The sequence below is a fragment of the Eutrigla gurnardus genome, assembly GCF_963514095.1.
Source record: "Eutrigla gurnardus genome assembly, chromosome: 2".
In the NCBI taxonomy this organism is placed as follows: Eukaryota; Metazoa; Chordata; class Actinopteri; order Perciformes; family Triglidae; genus Eutrigla; species Eutrigla gurnardus.
Window position 1 is genome coordinate 10,023,848 of NC_139916.1, and position 21,058 is coordinate 10,044,905.

Genomic DNA, 21,058 nt, shown 5'->3' on the forward strand with positions numbered 1-21,058 from the left:
CTGAAAAGAAATCTAAATAAAATGAAGGTCGAATCTTTTTGGTGCATTCACGTTCAATATTTTCCATTTGGCTGCTTCAGATGACACGATGAGTCAAATTCTGTTGTCCACACTCCAAGGGAAGTACCGTCCATTTCTAAAACCGTCTGCATCTGGTTGGCAGAGGAAACCAGTAAACAGGAAGTTCATGGCTCACTCACCATGTTGAAAATCAGTCCACTCCTGTTCCCTGTTTGCCGTTCAGACAGATGTTCCACTAGTGTCTGAATAATGTAACCAGGGCCCTCATTTATAAAACCGTGCGTAGGATCCTTACTAAAAGTGTACATACGCCAAAAAGCCAAAGTTTGCGTGCGCCAAAAAAAAATCAGATTTATAAAACTGTGCGCACGCAAGCTGTACGCGATGTTCCCTTTATAAATCACAGGATCACCTACAAGTGTGCGTACCTGAATCCCGCCCTGTACACGCCCACATTTTACTATGTTAATGAGCCGGTGTTGTGCCAGTGTAGGTATCCCCGACAGAAATTGTTTCCCCTGGCTGCGGTAGCGCGCATTCATTCAGGCGGAAGCCTGAAGGCGGAGCAACAGCGTTATGATTTTATTCTTTTGTATGTCGTAACGTCGTACTGGTACTGAACGGCAAAACGAAGGTAATCATTTCTCATGTGATTTGACATATAACACGCTGTAATTCAAGTCCTGGTATGGAATTTGTCGAACTAAATATACGTCAATATCCAAAATCAAGACCACTGTGATTGTTTTCTGGCTTCAATTACGTCTATTTAAGCTACTTCACTCGAAATGTACTATAGTAGACAGATGAAGTCTGAGCATCAAATGATTTATTTTGTGTGTTCTTTAGATACTACTCTATAACCTCTGTGAGTATGAGCAAGTTTCTTCTCTTATACATAAAGTTATGGGGGGAAACAGATTATTTCAGACGTTTACCTGTCTGCCAGAATTTGTATCCCCCCCTCAAAATAGACAGAGGAAGTAGCTCCCGCAGCCAGGGGAAACAATTTCTGTCGGGGATACCTACACTGGCACAACACCGGTACGCATGCCTCAGAGTTTGCTTACGGGTACGCACACTTTCCCATCAAGTTTGGTTTTTATAGATCACAACATTTGCGTGGAAAGTGGCGTACGCACGTTTCCAGCCCCGTTTTGTGCGTACGCAAGCTTTATAAATGAGGCCCCAGATGATCTGAGGTGAAAAGGTGCAGCCAGCGCCGACACACAAAGGTTCTAGGATTCACGGCGTATCTATTGCTTGCAAAGCTTGCATAACAACACACACAGAGGGACAGTGACTTTATTCTCTGCTCAGGAGACCTAACGCCACTGTATTTACACAGCAAACCGTTGTTAGCTGCTTTATGAATGATGTGAATATCAAATTTGATCACATGCAATGTGTTCGTGCAGATTATTTTTCAGATGTTAGACATATTACGTACAAATAAACCCCACTTTTGCTGCTCCAAAACGAGAGTAATTTGAATCTTCTCGGACATTAATTGAAGCCAAATTCTGTTGTTCCTCCTCAACTGTGAGGAATAAGTGGTGAAAATGTGTGTCATCATCTTAACGTATGTTCCTAACTTTATTGAGTACATCAGTAGGTGGGTTAGTGTAAATATAAAATAAGCTGTTTTGCATGGAGCACTGTATTCTGGGACTTTCTGAGAACAGTAAACCCTCCTTGTAGACACTTGTCCAGTCGTTTTCACATTAAAATGTTTTTCCTAGATGTCCAGGTTACACAGAACTGCTGTTCTACAGCTTTTAAATTACTACATTTAGATCTGTAGTTAGTAAAATAAAATGATTTAAATTCCACATAAAGAGCCATTATTTGTCTCCTAGACATCCAAAAAGTGACCAGTTTTAAATCACATGAAGCCCAGTTCTAACTTTTTTCGCCTTGGCGTCTTTGGAGCTGCAAATCACCAAATGACGGCTCATTTTTGGGCAGCGCACCAAATCCTGAACCAGTAGACGCAGCCAGCATTTAGATAGAAGGTAGAAGAGGAGACGAGGAGTCAGATGACTTACTTCGACTAAGTCATTGTAGGTTTAATGTCATGAGCCCAGTCACTGTTCAACTTTCAGGTCTGATTCACAAACCAACACATCTGGTCAGCAGAACCACTGGCTACGCCTTTCCCTCTGTGTGTGTGTGTGTGTGTGTGTGTGTGTGGTGGTGGTGGTTGTGGTGGTGGGGGGGGGGGGGGGGGGGGGGGGATGTGTGTGAGGGGTCCACTGTGTGAGTAAATCCAAAAGCTAACATCCGTAGCTGGTAGATCCCAGCTGATAGAGCAGCGGCTCATACTGATGGCATCATAATCCAGAGACAGGAAGTAGGAGGATGAGTGTGTGAATACACTGGCAACACATACACACACAATCTGTGTATTCCCACAGGGAAGACCCCTCACAAACACACATTTTAATGTCACAAAGACCAGATACTAGAAATCCGATTCTGCTGAGATTCTTGAGAACATCTGGACTTCAAGTGAAATTGCAGTTAGAAAATATAATCTGTGTGTGTGTGTGTCTGTGTGCGTTCAGGGTGTTTTGTGGTTGCGTTAATGGCAGTCGTGTGTTGCGGTCGGACTGAAGTGAAATGATTAAAAAATAACCTTTCAGCCAGTTTTCTGTCTGCAGGGTTCAGACGCGATGATGAAAAAAACCTGTTGGCTTGTAAACGTGAACTTTAAGTGTGATATCTCCTGATCCAAGGCACGTTACATTTATATTATGAGATTACGGGACGTACCAGATGCTAGCTTGTGTGCTATCTATGTCATTAGCTAAAAGCATTCGTCTTAGTATTTTAACATTTTAAAAACACCCCAGGTTCTCAGTTGTTTCTTGTCCCTACTTTTACTTTGGTTTGTGGACTACAGCTTTGAAGCCTAGAGTTTGGCATTTTGGCCATCACCATCTTGAAATTTTTGCAACCAGTGAAGGAAGTGACCATATTTGGACTGCGGAGGAGCGACGGGTGGATCTGAGAAACACAAGCGGCAGAGCGGCACCCAGAGCAGCAACCTTACTGGATCTGGATCCATCTGGACTCAATTATTAGCTTCATAATTCAAGGTCAAGGTCATTGGTTTCACCTTTGGGGAGCGGTCATGTGGTCCGTCTTTAAATACATTCTGGTCAAATATTTTTGGGACTTTTTTCAGTTGCAGTACTGCAATTGGCCACTGGGGGTAAATTGGCAGCAAGATTCAACTGCCACAGTGTACTGATATATCCATCGAGCTACACGTTGATATTATAACGATGAGGAAAACAGGTGCAGCTGCTGACTGCAAGTCACGGTGCAAATATATGAAAGACCAAAAAGGGCTGGATAAATGGACCCTGAGATTATTTTGTACAAATGGAAACAGATCATAGTGTGTCCTCCCATTCTTAATTAATGTAGCCGTTATCTCCTAATACCCTCCACAAGCCTTCCAACGCACCACAAGGCACCCTCCTCTCCTAGAACCCACAAGAAAAAGAGACCAAGAAACCCCAGGCGAGACCTGGAGGCAGTCTGGAAGAGGACTGGCCCGACACGGATGGGGTCAGCTGGAGATATGGGCCCAGAACCGGGAAGCCTGGAGAGTGCTTGCCAGCGACCTATGATCGGCAATGATGATGATGATGATGATGACTAACTCCCAGTACAATTGTCCAAAGTTAAACCACAGTTTCTCAGAGTCTCTCATATCCTGTGAAAATTCTCATTCCATCACTTACTGAGTTATGATGCAGAAAAATACGCATTTGTTGAATTTTTCTGTTAGATGTTTTGGCAAGACTGGAGTACTTTCCCATCCATGGGAACGCCATCCCAGGACAAATTACTGGAAAGACTGTGTAAACAGTCGAGATAAGATTCAACGTTACTGTGGAACGATTCCCACTTTCACACCGACGCCCCTGGTGCTCGTCTATCCATCATCCTTCTTCATGAACCGGCTCACAGGGAGGTTTGTCTGTGATCTCGTCTGTGACCTCGTCTGTGACCTCGTCTGTGACCTCGTCTGTGATCTCGTCTGTGGTCGACACAACATCACTATCTTCCCGGACTGTTTAAGAATTGCAATTCATAGTTGGATCTACTCACAAAAACCTTTAACTCCCTCTCAGCTTGAAGGGTAAATATGTACATACTTTCCCCTATCAGCTGTGTGTGTGTGTGTGTGTGTGTGTGTGTGTGTGTGTGTGTGTGTGTGTGTGTGTGTGTGTGTGTGTGAGGTTGGGTGAAAGGAAGATTCATGATAACGTGTTCTCAGTTCTTTCCAGTTATATGATTCACACCAACACAAAAAATACAACATACAGGAGAGAAGAAACAAAGTTTCCACACTGTGAAAGTCGACTCCTGCATGTCGGCCCGAAGTCAGAATCATCAACATCAGTCAAGTAAAATGGAAAAAGGCTATCGGACCTGAAATGGGTCTCTGAAAATCCTGAGCGTGTTCGAGTCCTGCTCTGTGTTTAAGTGTCCCCGAAGTTACTTTTGTTGTGATGTGACACGGAAATAAAATGTAATGTTCTCGTAAACCCTTCTGTCTTTGATCACAAAGTTCCCGAATAACGTAAAAGAAAAAAATGCTGTTTTTCTACAACTAACATTTGAGAACTTTGGTTTTCAAAAGTTCTGCTTGAAAAAGAAGATTCCTATATTATTGCTTGGTATATTGAATATTGAAATCCAGGTATTGTATCAGCAGCATTGTGACAACTTGAAGGGAGACGTGTGACCTGAACCTGGATATGTAATCTGGATCTGTGTGTCATTTTTGGGCAATGAGCTTGGAAACATGCTTTGTCACAGAGAGTGAGATGATTCCACCTTCATGTGTGTGCAAATAAACGTGCAACCACAGCCAGCCGGATCATGGAAATTAGGTCTTCTTTATGGACCCTTAGCTGCTCGTTGTCCTAATTGTCTTGCAGGTGATCACTGCTCTGAGATCAGTGTAACTGTGAGCAGCTGGGCCCATAACGCTCAGACTCCCATCAGAGCTTCCAGCTCGTCTGCTAGCGAGGATCTCCACGCGCTCCGTTCACGCGTAACATTCCTCACGTCACGTTACCTCAGTTAATTGGATTTCTAAATCAAATACTAAACCGGAACATTTTGTTCTCATCTGTTGTCATTTTTATTTGAAAAGGCAGAGAAGTGTGAAACATCACCAGATTCATCCCAACAAGTAAAGTATGAGCTTGGATGTTAGAAGGTTTTCACCTCGAGATGCTTTGAATTGAGCAAAACCTCAAAAACCTCCTTGAACCTCTTTAAACCTCAAAACTCCTTAAACCTCGAATTAAAGTTTGACTCCAACCATAACCAGAAGTCTAAATTCTGCACCATCTAAATAAACCACAATCCTAACTTCAAATTAAATGTCAACCCTAACTCTAGTCCAAAACCCCCGAGGCAGACTAAGCTCCCCAGAGTAGACCTGTATTTAAACTGGAACAATTGTGTCCACAATGGAAATTGGATTTTCTGAGAGGGGGTCAGAGGTGAAACCCGGGTCCGTATACAATGATATTAAAACACACACAAAAAAAACTCTGCTTTTTGCTGCCAGAGCTGTAAATATTCAACTCGGGCTGAATACAGTGGATTTCACATTTGTATAAAATACAAAGGAGACAGTGTGTTCTTTAGAAACCTATACAAACCACATTTAAATACTCATACTGCCACCTGCTGGTAAAAGAGCCAAATAGTGTTCAAAGCAAGAAGCATCAGAGATGATTGACCAGAAATAGATCAGAAACATCACAGACAAGCCAGAGGACAGATGTTCACCTGCTGATTGAATACTATTTATTAAAAGTATAACGACCCCCATTTTTACCAGAGCCTACATCATAACAGAAGCCCTGGAAACTGGACATTTTACTAGAGAAGAAGGTCCTACCGCACGTTGTGGTTGAGATTGAAGAAAATAAAGTTGTTCTGCAAGAAAAAAAACTAAATTTCCCAGGAGATTCAATATAAAAAAGAGTTATTTGGCTAATTATTAAAGACCAGAAGAGTTTGGAGAAGAACTCAATAGAACAGACATTTTTTTTTTTTTATCATTTTATGAAGGAACATCTGAAGATCAAATTCCTCCAGCAGAAGAATCAGAAGTTGAATTGAACTTCCTGTTTGTGAACCGCAGGCGTTTTTCCAGGAAGTTGATGATTTCCTCTCTGGTCACATCACACATACCAGATCCTCCCAGAAACAATAAGGACATCGTGCTGTCGGTGGTGGGCCGAGAAACTTAAGAACTTTTGAACCGCGAGTACAAACGTTCTAAACCCACGTCACTCAAAGCGTGACGACGTGTCAGATCGAGAAGCGCCAACTCGGCGTTTAACGTCGTCCCTTTAAACGTGACACGAACAAATTCAAACTGAAGTAACGAGGAGGCAGACAGTTGGAGCTGGTGTATTCAACATTTATTTTCTTTCATTTTAAAAACTGTTTGAGGACAATCAAAATATAAATACATTTCTCTCTCACACATCTGATCACATCCGTGCACACACTCACACACACACTCACACTCACACACACACTCACACACACACACACACACACACACTCACACACACACACCCCTGCCACTGATTTAGATGTTAAAAAGGTGCAAACAACCACCCGCCAACGTATTTACTCATCAATAACTTTCATGATCAAACTTCACCCAGATTTCTTTTTTTTTTTTTAAACACAGAGACAGAAGAAGTATTGGACAGTTATCATACTTGTGATCAGCTTTACAGCCAGAATACTCATTGTTTATTTGACCGACCCGACATGGCGTCACACGTCAGCCACGTCCGTCGTTGCATTTCGTCGACTGAGCGACTTGAGTTGAGTTTGGTCCGGTCGGGATTAAATCCTCCATCAGGCAGGACGTTTAGTTCTAGTTTTGTTTGTTTGTTTGTTTGTGACAGAAACAGAAGGACGGGGAACAACATAGTAACCACCACCACACCAACAGAAAGAATCACGCTTCATCAAAAGGCGCCGCAGTTGATGGCGGATTTCTGCGCGTTTTAATATGATTTATTTATAATAATAGATTTATTTATAATTTATACTAACGCGACTTATTTTAAAAGTGTAGTGTAAGATCACATAAGAAGTTTAAAGTCAAAGTTTTCCTTTTTTGGGTTTCACATGGAACACCAACAGGGGTCTCCTTGGTGAAAGTCCCGTGTTTGTTCCAGCCTCTCATCACGCTTGCAGGAATGCACAATGTCACATGGTTAACGTTTTGATCAGTCAGGTTTAGGCAACAAACCCATTTGGTTACGGTTTTGAAAATACATTGTGGTTTGTGTTGAAATAACCTAAGAACCGTAACAACACAACTAGTGTAGATAAATGACAACCGCCTCGGTGAAAGTCCTGTTTGTTTCATCCATCCCACAATGTGCCTGTCCTTTCAACAACGGTCACTCGCTGCACTGCGTCACTGGCTCCGACTTCAACATTCAGCCTATCTGTGGTTTGCAGAAACGTGCAATGCTGCTTGTTCCAGCTACTAGAGTGTGAAGGTTTGCTGCCCGTCTCTATTTTTCAGATGACTATCTTTGGGTTTTGGAAAGCTGGTCTGACAAAAACATGAAGGCATCACATTGGTCTCTGGATAAATATTTTTAGGGATTTCCAATCGTCCTTGATCAATAAATCAATCAATAAATCAAGTGTTGGTTGGCACAACGTTCCTACATGTTGCTAAAGAAAACTGACTGTGATTTTCTCAGTATAAAAGTCTTCATATAAACTTTGCCTGATTTGTAGTAAATAGGTCAAATCATGCGAAACCACCAGTGTGGTCTTCTAACTGGCAGCCTCTGTTTCGGTCTGTCGCTTGGGAAGAAGGGAGGGAGGCTGATCGACAACATCTGGCTCTCATAAGGCGAATGGACACGAGAGTCAGGAATAAAGTCAAACCCGACGCTCACGCGCCGTCTTTCTGGCGGTCGGCAGCTTCCTGTCGGCCCTGTCATTAACCGACAGTTTCTGGATGAGAATAACACTTTGGAAAGACTCCCAGCGGGAGGACGGTCATGTGGAGCAGGCGGCGACCCTTTAACATTCCCACCTCCCACAGAGACCATCAAAAACAAACAAAGCCATAAGCATATCACTTTACAGCAGTCTGACGGGGCGAAGTGGACCAACCCATGGAATGAACAAAACAGAATAGAAGCAGACCCTTTTCCCCATATTTATAATAATAATAGTCTACTTTTGTTAATCACAGTGCAACACTGATCATGTCAAGTGGTTATCCTTCTGTTCTCTGAGGCGGAGGTGGATTCATCCATACAATACATTTACACTCCTGAACAAGAAACAAAACAGAGCGGAAATCATATCGTGAGTATTTAAATTATCCGAATCGCTGCACGATCGCCTTGAGTGGAAAGTCAGAGGGAAAAAGGTTCAGTCAATTAGGGAGGTGCCTTCCTCCCGGAACGGAGCCTGAATTTGCATCTTTCCTGGTGGCAACCGAGCATTTAACTTATATAAAGAATAATAAATATCTTTATATTCAGAGTCCAACCCAGAGAGCTGCAGCTGAAGCTTGGGGCTGCAAACATTTAGCTGCAGCTCATTGGTTTGACCATGGCCTCCCATGGCGACCGACTTCTCATTACATCCAGTCTTTTTGTCATTATTTCGGTTTTAGAATGTCTTTATTTTAAAGCCACTATGTGTAGCGATTTGAAAACATAAATAGCTCAGATCTCTCAATCACAAACGCTGAGCTCACAAACGAGTCAATCAGAGCCTTTAAACTGTCACAGCCTAATAGACGAGTATTGCGTCGAGCGATCTGTGTAAACTGAAAACCTTGTGACCTCATCAGTGTTTTATTGTGCCCCGTCTGAAATAAAGAGGAAATTATAGATTTTTATTAAAATCTGTGTGTTAGAGACTCCGCTCCGATTGGTTGTTTCCTCTCGGACACGGTAGAATCGTTAACACCGTCATCATCGGATTCATACTCTACTGTCAGGATAAGTGACAGTTTGAGCAGATATAAACACATATGAATCATTTTTATAACTGCAGCTTTAACGGCTGTGATCGGAGTGAGGTGCTCTTCCACACAGCGACGCAATGAGCTGGCTGAAACCACACGGGCATCTGGAAAGTATCTTCTTTTTAAAAAAAAAAAAACAAATGTACACATAGTGGCTTTAATGCGGCCGAGGACAGAGATCCGCCTGAATAGCTTCATAACTTTTCGCCGTTTCAACAGAAAATCAGCTTGTTTTTAAATATTATTTTGCACAGAAATTCTTTAAGGGAACACGTCACCCAAAATGTTCATCGTTACTCTCAACCCGGAATACCGGATGATTCCTTCCTCACATCCCCAGAGAGCTTCGGTCAGTGGAGATCAGACTCACAGAAACTGATATTCTTCTTCTCCTTTCAGATTCCACTTAAACCTGGCTCTAAAAACATAAAGAGTGCACGACACGTGGAGAGAAGTTAATCCTTTCTTCTTCTTGCTGTCAACAAATCCCACAATCCCACAGTCCGTCTCTAAATACTTCCTGGTATCGCTGCCCTGTTTGTGACAGGTTCTTTACTGGTGCTCTAGTGAGCGTTACAATGGAATTACAATGGAGCTCTATGGCACTGAGGAGGAAGATAGAGCAGATGTTGGATTCACAATTCAGTTCTTTTTCCCTTGGATTTGTTGACAATAAGAAAACGTTCTCGTCTGCGACTCTGGAGAAAGAAATGCGAGTCCAGGTCACACGGACATTTTGGGTGACGTATTCCTTTAAAAAGTCTCCATCCCGTCCTCTGGATGCTCGGAGGAGCACTCGGCACTCGAAGCAGGACGTAAACAGGAGGGAAGGAGGTCCTCTCCGCTCGAGTTCAATCACAAAAATAAGTCTCCCGTTGACGTCCGATTCTGACTCTCGTCCTGTTGGCGTCGTATTTTATGGCGGAGAGCAAAATTCCTCTCCAACACTCCTCCAGAACCAAAAGAGAGACAGAGGTGGCCGATGATTTAAAACCTCTCTGCCTCTCTCTCCCTCACTCAACCCGGCAGCAGACAGAAAGACTGAAGGAGAATAAGACCGCCTGCTTCCCGTTTCCAAACTCCTTTCCGTCTCTGTGTCTGGGTCTGCTTTGCACCCTGGAGGCCAGCGGGGGGCGCCGTTAGGACGTCTTGCCCAGCTCTATCTTCTTCTGGATGACCCGAGCGGAGTGGTAGATGAGCGAGTCGATCAGACCGGCCACTGCAGGAGACGAGCAGCGGGGAGACACAGATTTAGTGCGTTTCATTGAAGTGTTTTATTGCGTAACATGTGTAAAGTCTCATAGAGGGACTGACCTGTAAATACACCTCCAACAATGGCACAAACTCCCGTTAGGAAGTGTGTGAATGATCTGAACACAGAGAGAGAGAGAGAGAGAGAGAGAGAGAGAGAGAGAGAGAGAGAGAGAGAGAGAGAGAGAGAATGTTCATTCAACAATATTATATTTTATTGACATAACTCTGCTTCCTTCTTAAAGACCACCTATATCTTTTCCTTTACTGTTACATCGTAAACTCTGCTCCTGAACCGCTTCAAACGCCTCCATTCAAATCTTGACATTTCTGGCGTGATGTCACCAAGTAACTCATTAGCATAATATCTGCCCCTACCTGTGTTTCTCTGTGAATTTAACCATCATGGGTGACAGCTCATATAAAACAAACACGCCCGGCAGGCCCTGGTCTCCAATCAGCCCGTTAGCCACTTTCTCGTGCCTGGTGACCGAGAACTGGTTTGTTTTTACCACCTGCAAGGACACAAAATACAAAAAAAAACAGTGTTTTAGGAAATGATGAATGGATGTTTGCTTTACGGTGTTTTTAAGTCATCTCAATACGAGAGCCAACAAAAGATTAGAAAAAGAGAAGATGATATAAAATTATGTTTTTGTCTTTAAGCACCAACCTTTTGTCAAATAATTCAATGGATGACTTTTGGTCAATGTGTCTTTTTAAAACGTCCGAAGAGGAAGAGAGAGAGTGAATGTAAAATAAACTCACCTCTCCGTCGGTTTTCACATAGATGGTGGGAACAATCTTCACAAAGTACTGGTACATCATTGATGCTGTGGGGGAGAGAAAAGGAAGTCCTGGTAAAAACTAAAATAATCACACACGGTTGTTAAATCATCGGCGATGGATCAATAACAATGCGTAGTAGATGATCAAACAAACAACAGAAAATAAGGAATCAAATTTCAGTTCAAAGAGTATTATCCAACATTACAATTTCAACATACTTTACTCAAGTATTTTTCATATCATGCGACTTTAACTCCAGGAAGTTTCAAAATTGTGGGATTTCTACTTAAATTGAGTAATATTTTAAATTCAGGAGTATTATTAGGCCAGACTATGGTTGTTACACTTTAACTTACTTAATTGTACTTAAGTTTTTAAATTCAGTACTGTTACTTGTAATAAATAAATAACAGTACTGAAATAAGCCACACGATGGCACTGTTCCATTTTCTCCTCCAGGTTTTTTTCCTCCTCTTTATCTGCTTCCTCTGTCTTTTTCTCCTTCCGACTTCCGGTTATGGAGCTTTGCTAGAAAGACATTTAAACGCAGCTGCGCTCAAAACTACGATCACAGACCAGTTAGAAACCAGAAAACCACCTTATTTTAAAACCACAACACTTCAAGGTAAGGTCGATTCCAGACGGATGTTCGCGAAAAAAAACGCGTTCAGCAAAACTGAACTATTCGCCTGTGACATCGTACCGGGTTCATCTGTCAAGGCCACAGGTTCCGTTACCAACGTTAGCCTCGCAGGGAACGTTAAGCTAGCACAACAAACTACCGGGCCGGAAAAAGAGAGACGTTTACAGAATTTACATTATTATCTATAACTGAGTATTGTGTCGTTACGGTTTAAAGGCTGCGATGAAACAACCAGCTGTTAATTGTTTATTTTCACGTTGACATAACTGTGCTCGCTAACGTTAGCCTAGCTCACCGGCTAACGCAATAACACTAATCTCACGTTAGCGACACGATTTAAAATGCTGATTAACGTCAATGATTGACAACCGAATCCTTTTTGGTTCAGGCAACGTTAGCGGCTGGTTCGGTTCGTCAGCTCAGAATGGACAGTTCAGATAGATAATAAATAAAATACTTGACTAGTAGCACGTTGGATGCAAAGGTCAAATGGGTAGTTTATATTGTGCAGGGCAGGCTGGGAGTTAAATCCTCAAACAAATTGTAACTACGGCTTCCGTAGCAGGGGCTTTGCTTCTTCGCATAATCCCATTTGTTGTCACACGATTGTGCACCTGCCAGACTGGATTGGGATGTGGTTTTGGCTAACATCTGTTGAGTATTGTGGTTCCTGGTGTTATGACATCATGCGTCATTCATCACTCTTTCCTCTCCAGATGCCGGTGGCTGTAGGTCCGTATGGCCAGACCCAGCCCAACTGTTTTGAGCGGGTCAAGATGGGCTTCATGATGGGGTTTGCAGTGGGGATGGCGGCTGGCGTCATGTTTGGCACTTTCTCCTGTCTCAGGTAGGTGTGCACCACAAAATATCCTGCTGTTTTAGAGAGAACGTGGGTTGGTTTCCATTAAAACCAGCTGGTGTAGCCCAACTGCCCCCATTTGTGTGTTTTATGATAGGGCAAGGTAAATTCAGAGGTTACTTTATTTTGTGATATAACGGAACAAATGGATCTGAAGAGTAATTGAAATAGTTGCTGTGTTTCCCCACGTATATATATATTTTTTTTTATCAGCAACTCAAACAGTTGTGGTGTTGTTGCTGCATTTAGCTGGTTTTTAAAATCAACTGATCCAATCAGGCCAACGTGAACACGAATGACTAACTTAAACAAATCTGCAAACATTTCAGTTGACGCTAAATAAACTGTCTCTTCTGCCTCCAGGATGGGCATGCGTGGCAGAGAGCTGATGGGAGGAGTGGGGAAGACCATGTTGCAGAGCGGTGGGACGTTTGGCACCTTCATGTCCATCGGTATGGGCATCCGCTGCTGAGGAAGATGAGGGACGACCTCCTCTACCTTCACATGACTACACAGCTATGGGACTCTGTCTGCTCAATGTTGTCACACTCTCAACATCCAGTCTAGTTTTGTCAATAAACGTTCCGATTTGTCAAATGGTTCAAGGTTACACTTTCTGAGTCTACCGACATCCTTCACAACAGCTAATTATCTCCACCTGCAGACAAAGCGCCTTTTTTCCTCTATACTGTTTGATTCTACATCAGTGTCTCTTTACAATGCATATATTCTCAGACAAAATACAGCTGTAAAAAGAAGCCATCACTCTCAAAATCTGAGAAAACCTAAAGTTTAGTCCAAATGTTAATGTTTTGTTTGGATGGTCAAATCTATTGTTCTAGTCGGGTTAAACTCAGATGCTGAAGCAATAACTCGAGTTAGAGCTGTATTATGATGGTGTATCTGTAGGTTACGGGCCCGTGCAAATGTGCATTGACTCAAGAACAGTTATAATAATAGTCAAATATACAGCAAATAAAAGCCCTTGCTCGCTCCTCACGTGCATGAAATGTTCAGAGTCAGTGCAAAATGATGAGATGACTGACCTTGTGGCGCCGTGACGTCAGTCTCGTCCAGAGGGTTCACGATGCCGGGATAATCTTGACCAAACGACAGGTGTTTTATCAGATGGGTCATGTTTATCTGCAGGAATGACGGACGGAAAAATTAGAAGTTGACGGACTCCAACAACCGTTTACAATATTTTGGCAACAAGTGACCTGTTTCATATAGTTTTACTATCAATATTGAACTCCTGAAAGTCAACTCAAGTTTTGGTCATGATTTCATCAAAAATGATACAAACTATCAACAAGAAAACACTAATTTGTTATATAATAAACATGACAGCTGCAGAAACTTAAACATGTTGTCAGTTTACTTACGTTGTCTAAGCCGAAACTCTGCAGGTCGTGAACTGCAAACACACACAGAACATGTCCCATCACTTGACTTGTTATCTACAGAGACTTCAAATACACATGAAGTAAAGAGAAAGCAATGTGGATGCATCTGAATGTAACGCTCAGTGAGAGACGTGAGTTATTGATCAGGTTGGGATTGATTACTGCCCATTGGCTCAGCTGTCCGATTAGTTTAAAGGTGAAAGGCAGCCGAGTAAAGCAGAAGCCGACAGTCACACACAAGTTCACGTCAAGAGTTAGTAGCTGCTCATCACATCCAGAGGGGTGCGTTCCATTACGCTAACATGTCTCCTCGTAGGTATTTAAATAAAAAATAAAAACATTAATTAAAGATTGACTTACTTTCCACAGCGTGCACTGCAGAAAGAAGAGAGAAGAGTCACTGTAAGGATGCAGGTAGACAACAGACCAGGTAATGTTGATGAGGATGGGGGAGCCAGTAGGAGCTGCACAGCACTGACGAAGCTGAGGGTTTATATCTCTACAAAGCAACGTGGCTTTTACAACTTACCTCAGGCTTTTATACTCATGATTCAAAGTATTACTATCTTATAAAACAGCCTCAAGATTTCACATTAACAGTAGCTACATTTAATAGAGGAGAATTATATTTTATTCTGTGCCAAAGAAAATGAGATTAAGAAAATATATATATATATTTTATAACTTCTGTCAGGGTGATGGTGCAGCTCCAAACACATGATGAAGTGTTTAACAGTCCAGACTAAAAGGGGGACATCTGGACCAGAACGAGGCCCGTTTCATTCAGCAGCAGCCTCATTTACGGTCAAATCCTCAGCACACGTGATTCTTGTCTCTTATTTCTGCTGCTTAGCCAAAACAAATTAATTTCATATGCAGATTAATTTAGCTCATTTTTAAATCAACCTACTAGATTTAGGTTTGAACTGAGGGATTCTTCGTGGCCACGTTCTCTGTTTTAGTAGCCAACTACAGTTTTGTTCACACTATCACACTTTTCCCGCTGAAGTGGCTGTTAAAGAAGATTTAATTTCCTGCTCTGGTTTATTTTTGTGTAGATGAGGGACAATTTTAGTAGGCAGGCAAAACAGGAAGTTCAAGATAATAAGAAAGAACAAAACTGACACAACGGCGGCACAGAAGAAGTTAACGGCAATCAAAGAGAAACAAATAAGAGAAAAACACAAAGATGGACGAACACTGAGGAAAATAAGACAACAGGCCTCATTCACCAAACGTTCTTAAGAAGAAACTTCTTCTTAAACACGTGCAAATATTTCTGCATTGCTGACATTTTTGTGCAAAATAATTGATATCATTTTTTTGAAGCCTGCAGAACCAAAGATCGAGGCTTCTGCAACTAAATTCATTTGCCGTTTGCAGTGAAACGCAATGAAACCCTGCAGCAAACAGAAGATGAATGAACAAACTACTAAATCCTGTATTGGCGATACATATATCAACTATGCCAGTCCTGATTTTGATAACTTTGACTCAACCGGGACTCTTAATATCACCTGGAGAGTTAATAATACGATGTTTGAAAAAGTACCACAAGACAGAATGAATTAAACCATCACCTGTGAGTCACAACTGTACTGAACTGCATAATATAAATACGGTGAACCAACATCTTTAGGATTCACCCAGAATTCATGTTGTTAAAATGTCAAAGTGTCATTTTTTGCACACAAACATTAAAAGCAGGCTGATTAACAGGCCCTTTTCAAAGCTGCCATGTTGTCGCTGCAGGGTGAACACAGGTGTAACAGAATGAATCACACATGTGTTTAACTTGCTGTTAAAATAGCCTGTTGTTGCTGAAAAATGCAGTCAGGACTGATTGTGTGCAGCCATTCATTGTAATTAATGGATGAGCTGTTAATGGACACATGGATCTACGATGAATGGAGGAGTTAACCGAGGCGGCTAAACACATTTAATAGTCAAACATTTCTGTACACCCTTTATTTTTATTTATTATTTAATAAATGTATACTGATGTGATGTGAAATGTGACTAGAAAGGGCCTGATGAAGGGAGAATCTCAAAATTAGATGACTGAATTAAACGATTCTCTTTTAACCCGCCTGAGAAAAACGTCCCTAAATCGCCTACACGTGGTTCACAACGCTGCTTCTGACCAAGTTCTCCAAAGGCTTTTGAAAGGTGTGATAAAAATCAACAATTTAGTTCAATATTACTACTATTATTATTATTACAGTAATACTTTAACTAATTTGAGTTTATTGAGTTTCTTCTTTATAGTTGTGTTCACCAATAAAACGTCTTAGATCCAAGCAGGTCTCTATGATCAGTGTTTATCTTTTTAAAGGCTTCACTCGCGTTTAATATCCAGTTTATCTGGACGTCGTCTAATGAGGGTGTTCAAAAACCTGTGAACGGTTCTGTGTGAATGTGCGTGAGAGGATGTAGTGCAGGTCGTACCGTGGACATGAGACTGCTGGAAGCTTTTTCCTGGAGCAAAGTGGAAATTTCCAGCAACCTGAGACACAAAGAGGAAGAGATGGTGAATAGAAATAATCCATATAGAAAAAAACTGCCACAGTGGGGGTAAAAAAAAAAGACCACAAGACATTTCAAGGACAAAGACAGAGGCTGTGTTAATCTAAAGAGCATTACAACAAAGTGAAGAAACTAGGAAAGAAGTAAAAACACGCAAATTACAACAAGTGCAAATACTGAGTAAAAAACTCCAGTAATCAAATTACTAACCAAAAAAACAGGACAGCAAATAGTTCAGGCTGTTCCTTGTAGAAACTAACTATTAATAACTAACTATTAAAAACTATCAGCCTTTTTTGTTGGCTGAGGCATTACACGTACTGAATTTTTATATTTTCACTTCTAAGAAGTTTATTCTGAACATTTCCCCCAACATGCTGGATGTCCTCACGACAGAAACGAGGCCGTTACTCTTTGTTGAAGAACAAGATACAGACGATAAAGACGTGAAATACCTTGTTGACCTCCAGGAAGCCGTAAACCTGGCAGCCTTCATTCTTCTGCTCCTGCATCTTCTGTGTGAAGCCCTCCCTCCTGCACTGCTCGATGGTGTCGGCGCTCTTGAACGCCCAGCCTCGCCGCCGGTACGCCTCCCGCACATCGTCGCAGGTGTTACAGCATCTGCACACACGCAAGTAGTGTAAATAACAGAAAACAAACAGAAAGAAAAGGTGCACCACACAATTAAACATCGCCCAATCCTGTGTGTGTGTGTGTGTGTGTGTGTGTGTGTGTGTGTGTATTACTTGAGGTCTTCGGTCTCAGCTCCATAGCAGCTCTCACACCGGTTTGGGTCCAGTGAACTGGGGTCAAACACCTCACCGTCGTCGGCCATGCCCAGGTCTACACACAAAAACACAACGATTTACTTTAACCTAAGCGGCAGGAAGTAAGTAGTGCTGGCTGACATCACAGGCTGTATATGAGAAGAGGCCGTCGCCATGGTGACGTCACCCATTGGTTGGTGGACTACGGTTTAGAAGCCTCGGGTTCAGCATTTTGTCCATCAACATCTTGGATTTTCTTTGCAACCACTGAAGGAAGGGGCCATATTTGGACTGTGGAGACTCCAAATCAGGCTCCATTTTCACTTATTTTGTGAGCTCATCAGCTTTTTCAAGTCACTTGTGTGACAAAATTCACCACAATCAAATTATTGTGAGTGTCGTTTTCACGAGCATTTCGTTTAATTTAAAAACACCCAAATGATCCAGTTATGCCACCGTGGAGTGAGCTGCTTTTACCCCACTATTTACCATAACAAAAGAGCAAACAGTTGCTGCTCAAAGTTCCCTTGAAGGTTTTTTTTTTTTTTTTATATGTCCACAAAGAGGAGTCAGAGTGAGGAGGTCAAATATCAGAGTAAAGTCAAAGTTTACCGTGTTTATCTGCCTCGAGCGTGACGGGTTTCAGGTCTGTGTCCAACCGCAGTTTGAACAGATTGTGTTCGACGTCCAGCTGCTGCTCGCCCGCCACGTCCATCGCATCTATGCTGAGATCTGAGAGGAAGTGAACTACGATTAGCATGTCGTCATTTGCATGGGTCGCCGAGGCAGCGAGGTGACGGCGGCGCTACTTACATGCGCAGGGCATGTGAGGGAAAATGATATCGATGTTGATTTTCAGCTTGTCTCCTCGCGACGTGTCGACGTAAAGCTCGGGGTGAACCTGCAGAGAACAAAACGGCAAGGTGAGCTCATTCAGTGGAAACACAAACATGTCCGACACTGATGCACCGTCGTAAATGCTGCGCTCTTATTAGCGACATAGCATGTTGCTGCAACAGCTTTGTGAATTTCTGTTCTTGATTTTACTTAATTGGAGCGAACATGCTAAAATATATTTGTAAGCAGCGCTGTAACAGTCACTAGCTGCATTGTCAGATGAATGTAAAAAGAAAATACTCAAGAAAATACCAAAAAAGGCATCGTGATGAACAACGACAAGCAACACAACGGTGAAGAACAGTGTTGATTTAACAGCTGTGACTCTTGTTTGCCATGGGACCAGTCGGACAGGAAGTGCTCCCTAAAAGCTGAAAGCCTGCCTTTATTTTTATCAATATTTATTAATTTTATTACAATTATAATTTACTGATCCGTACCTTTGACTGTCTGCAAAAATTGGAGAAAAGAAAGAATACATGCTTGATCTTGGAAACAGCTGCAACAACATTTCAACTTTTAGTCCTATATGGATGAGAAGACTACAAAATGTTCAACCTGCCAATTAAGAACATGCGATACGCTCGAAAGCTGGGAACAAGCTGCTAAATGGACCATGCCATGAGATTGTATTGTCACGTTCAAACATTAAACTGGTTTAACAGGATTCATGCTGTGTTCAAAGTTCATTTTAAGACTATTTAATAGCCAACTATTTAACATGTTTTTCACCAAGAAAGTTGGAGATCCAATAATGAAAAATAAGGTCTTATATCATTTATTAAGTTAATGAATTTACATTTTTTGTCAGCACTTCCCAACTGTATATAAGTCAATAATATAAATATGTAATAATAATAGCATTTTTAAGGAAAATAATTCAAAGCTTTTAAGTACTTTGAGGCCTGCAGATACACTGTGGTAGTTTGGATAATCAATAAAGGAAGCGATATGAAGATTTCCACACGCCAGACTCCTTCTCGGCCGCAGACACACGTTATGTTGCGTTAAGTGTTAACTTAATTTTGCTTGGGCGATGTGGATGAACTGACCTCTTTGGTGAGATAGTACTGCAGCTCAGAGATGAACAGGATTAACATGATGACGCCGCTGATGATGGTCACTGAAGAGACACAGAAGAAGATCATTTGTTAGCTGTCACAAGAGTCATTTTAAATCTGGGTTCAACCTCTGGGAGCGAGAGTTCCCTGAAAATCCCTCAGCTCATCATCTAAAGTTTTTTTTTTCATCATATGATGATGACTGATGATGAAATTTCATGTAGAAAAAACAGGTTACGTTTGCTGTGACGCTGCAAACACGTCTCAATAATCCACTATTTAATTTTCACACCATATACAGAAATAAATGGAAACTATTGACTGCTTGACGGGTAGGAAACATTACAGTGGTATAAGTAGTAGCACTATTTCATAATACTATATTACTACTATACTGTTAATATTGTAATTTTATATCATAACATAATAACATGGCATTCTCTCCTATTTCTATCATACATACTTCATAGGATTGTATTTATACTGTATAATCTTCATATTACAAAAACTGTACATACATCATACATAACACCATATACTAAAAGCACCAATATCACAGTATATAAATCCTCTAGCATTGCATTCAAAACGTTACTATATATAAAGTACTCATTATGCACAATGTCCCATTTCAGAATCAATCAAAATCAATATATTAATCTGTTCGTGACTGTAATGCAGCAGCTGGTAAAGGCGGAGCTCATTTCAGGTAACTTATATACACTGATGGGTAGTTTTCAATGATAATACATAAGAATTTATTTGCTGATTATATCTTGTGATGTATGGATTACTAATCTGAATATACAAATCAACTAGCCTACAGCTTATAAAGTAGCAGACAATGTAAATGCTCACGTAAAATACAACAATATAAAAACCAGAAGGGACAGTACATGAGTAAATGTTAATTTCCCTCTTGGGATAAATGAAATGTCATCTTATCTTCAATAAACCCCGAACATCCAAGCCCCGGTAACATGGTTTATAACGTTTTCGTGGTTTGTACAGAACAAATGGGCTAAAACAAGTTCAATGACTGGTATTCTGTATCGAAGTTTCGTGCTAAAACCCATGAAAATGAGCTTTTCACCTCATTTCAAAGACACACCATTAGCCTGGTTGGTGAGCGGCTCTATGACTGAACTGTAACTATTGAATGTGTCTACTGGGCTGCGCACTCGGCGCTATCCCGAGCGTGTTAAGACCGCTGTGTTTCATATTATGTATGTTTTAATTTAAAAGGAGGAACGAGTGAATTAGCCGTGTTGTTAGCCGCGGCAGCTAACAGCCATGTCTGAACGGCTGCTGCCGCTCGGGTAAATTAAAGCCTCTCACCGGTCGCTCCTCCCCATGTCTTCACGCGGAAATCCTCCAGCGTTTTGGGATAAGCGTCAAACTGTTTCAGTTTATTTAACGTGTCCATTTTTCCTAAAGCAGAAATAACCGCCGCTAAGCACGAACGCTGCCGAACAGACTCTCCAGACACATAGCAGCCCGTCGCTTTTTTTACTTCCGGGACACGCACGGGCACGCCTGAGCCAATCACCGCCGGCCGCGTAATTTAGCCTTTTTGACGAAATAGAAAATAAAGTAGAAAGCACTGATGGAATGTGACTGAGTACATTTATTCAATGTAATCAATTATTTACTTGAGTATTTTCTACTAATTTATACTCCACTACATTTATTTGGCAAACGTAATTACCACATACTTCGCAGATTTAGATCATTAATACAAAATATAATCAACTACCCAATATAT

General features: G+C 41.5%; 2 protein-coding genes across 5 annotated transcripts; one reads left to right on the forward strand and one right to left on the reverse strand.

Moving 5' to 3' along the window:
- Positions 1–6,475: 6,475 nt before the first annotated feature.
- On the reverse strand, positions 6,476–20,795 carry ergic3 (ERGIC and golgi 3). 4 transcript variants are annotated; one of them, XR_014598282.1, is made up of 15 exons: positions 20,632–20,795; positions 19,285–19,355; positions 18,149–18,236; positions 17,948–18,067; positions 17,315–17,411; positions 17,024–17,189; positions 16,491–16,548; positions 14,403–14,417; positions 14,022–14,053; positions 13,683–13,779; positions 11,114–11,178; positions 10,724–10,860; positions 10,409–10,464; positions 6,649–10,313; positions 6,476–6,607 (listed from the first exon to the last, which is right to left on the reverse strand). XR_014598282.1 is itself a non-coding variant. In XM_084026530.1 (14 exons), the coding sequence occupies exons 1-14, from the start codon at positions 20,717–20,719 to the stop codon at positions 10,234–10,236; spliced, it is 1,170 nt and encodes a 389-aa protein (XP_083882656.1). In that variant the 5' UTR covers positions 20,720–20,795; the 3' UTR covers positions 6,476–10,233. The 4 variants fall into 4 exon arrangements, 2 of the variants coding, with proteins under 2 accessions (XP_083882656.1, XP_083882657.1); XR_014598283.1 differs by having other exon boundaries at positions 6,584–6,607; positions 6,643–10,313; XM_084026530.1 differs by having other exon boundaries at positions 6,476–10,313.
- On the forward strand, positions 11,602–13,236 carry romo1 (reactive oxygen species modulator 1). Its single transcript, XM_084026602.1, has 3 exons — positions 11,602–11,759; positions 12,494–12,624; positions 13,000–13,236. Exons 2-3 carry the CDS (start codon positions 12,494–12,496, stop codon positions 13,106–13,108), a joined length of 240 nt encoding a protein of 79 aa, XP_083882728.1. The 5' UTR covers positions 11,602–11,759; the 3' UTR covers positions 13,109–13,236.
- Positions 20,796–21,058: the final 263 nt, after the last annotated feature.

Excerpts from the sequence above, each read along its gene's own strand:
- romo1 (XM_084026602.1), top strand. The coding sequence starts at position 12,494 with ATGCCGGTGGCTGTAGGTCCGTATGGCCAGACCCAGCCCAACTGTTTT. Across the intron at positions 12,625-12,999 it reads GGCACTTTCTCCTGTCTCAG|GATGGGCATGCGTGGCAGAG; the intron begins GTAGGTGTGCAC and ends TTCTGCCTCCAG.
- ergic3 (XM_084026530.1), bottom strand. The coding sequence starts at position 20,719 with ATGGACACGTTAAATAAACTGAAACAGTTTGACGCTTATCCCAAAACG. Across the intron at positions 16,549-17,023 it reads GCTTCCTGGAGGTCAACAAG|GTTGCTGGAAATTTCCACTT; the intron begins GTATTTCACGTC and ends TTTGTGTCTCAG. Across the intron at positions 10,465-10,723 it reads AAATTCACAGAGAAACACAG|ATCATTCACACACTTCCTAA; the intron begins GTAGGGGCAGAT and ends CTCTGTGTTCAG.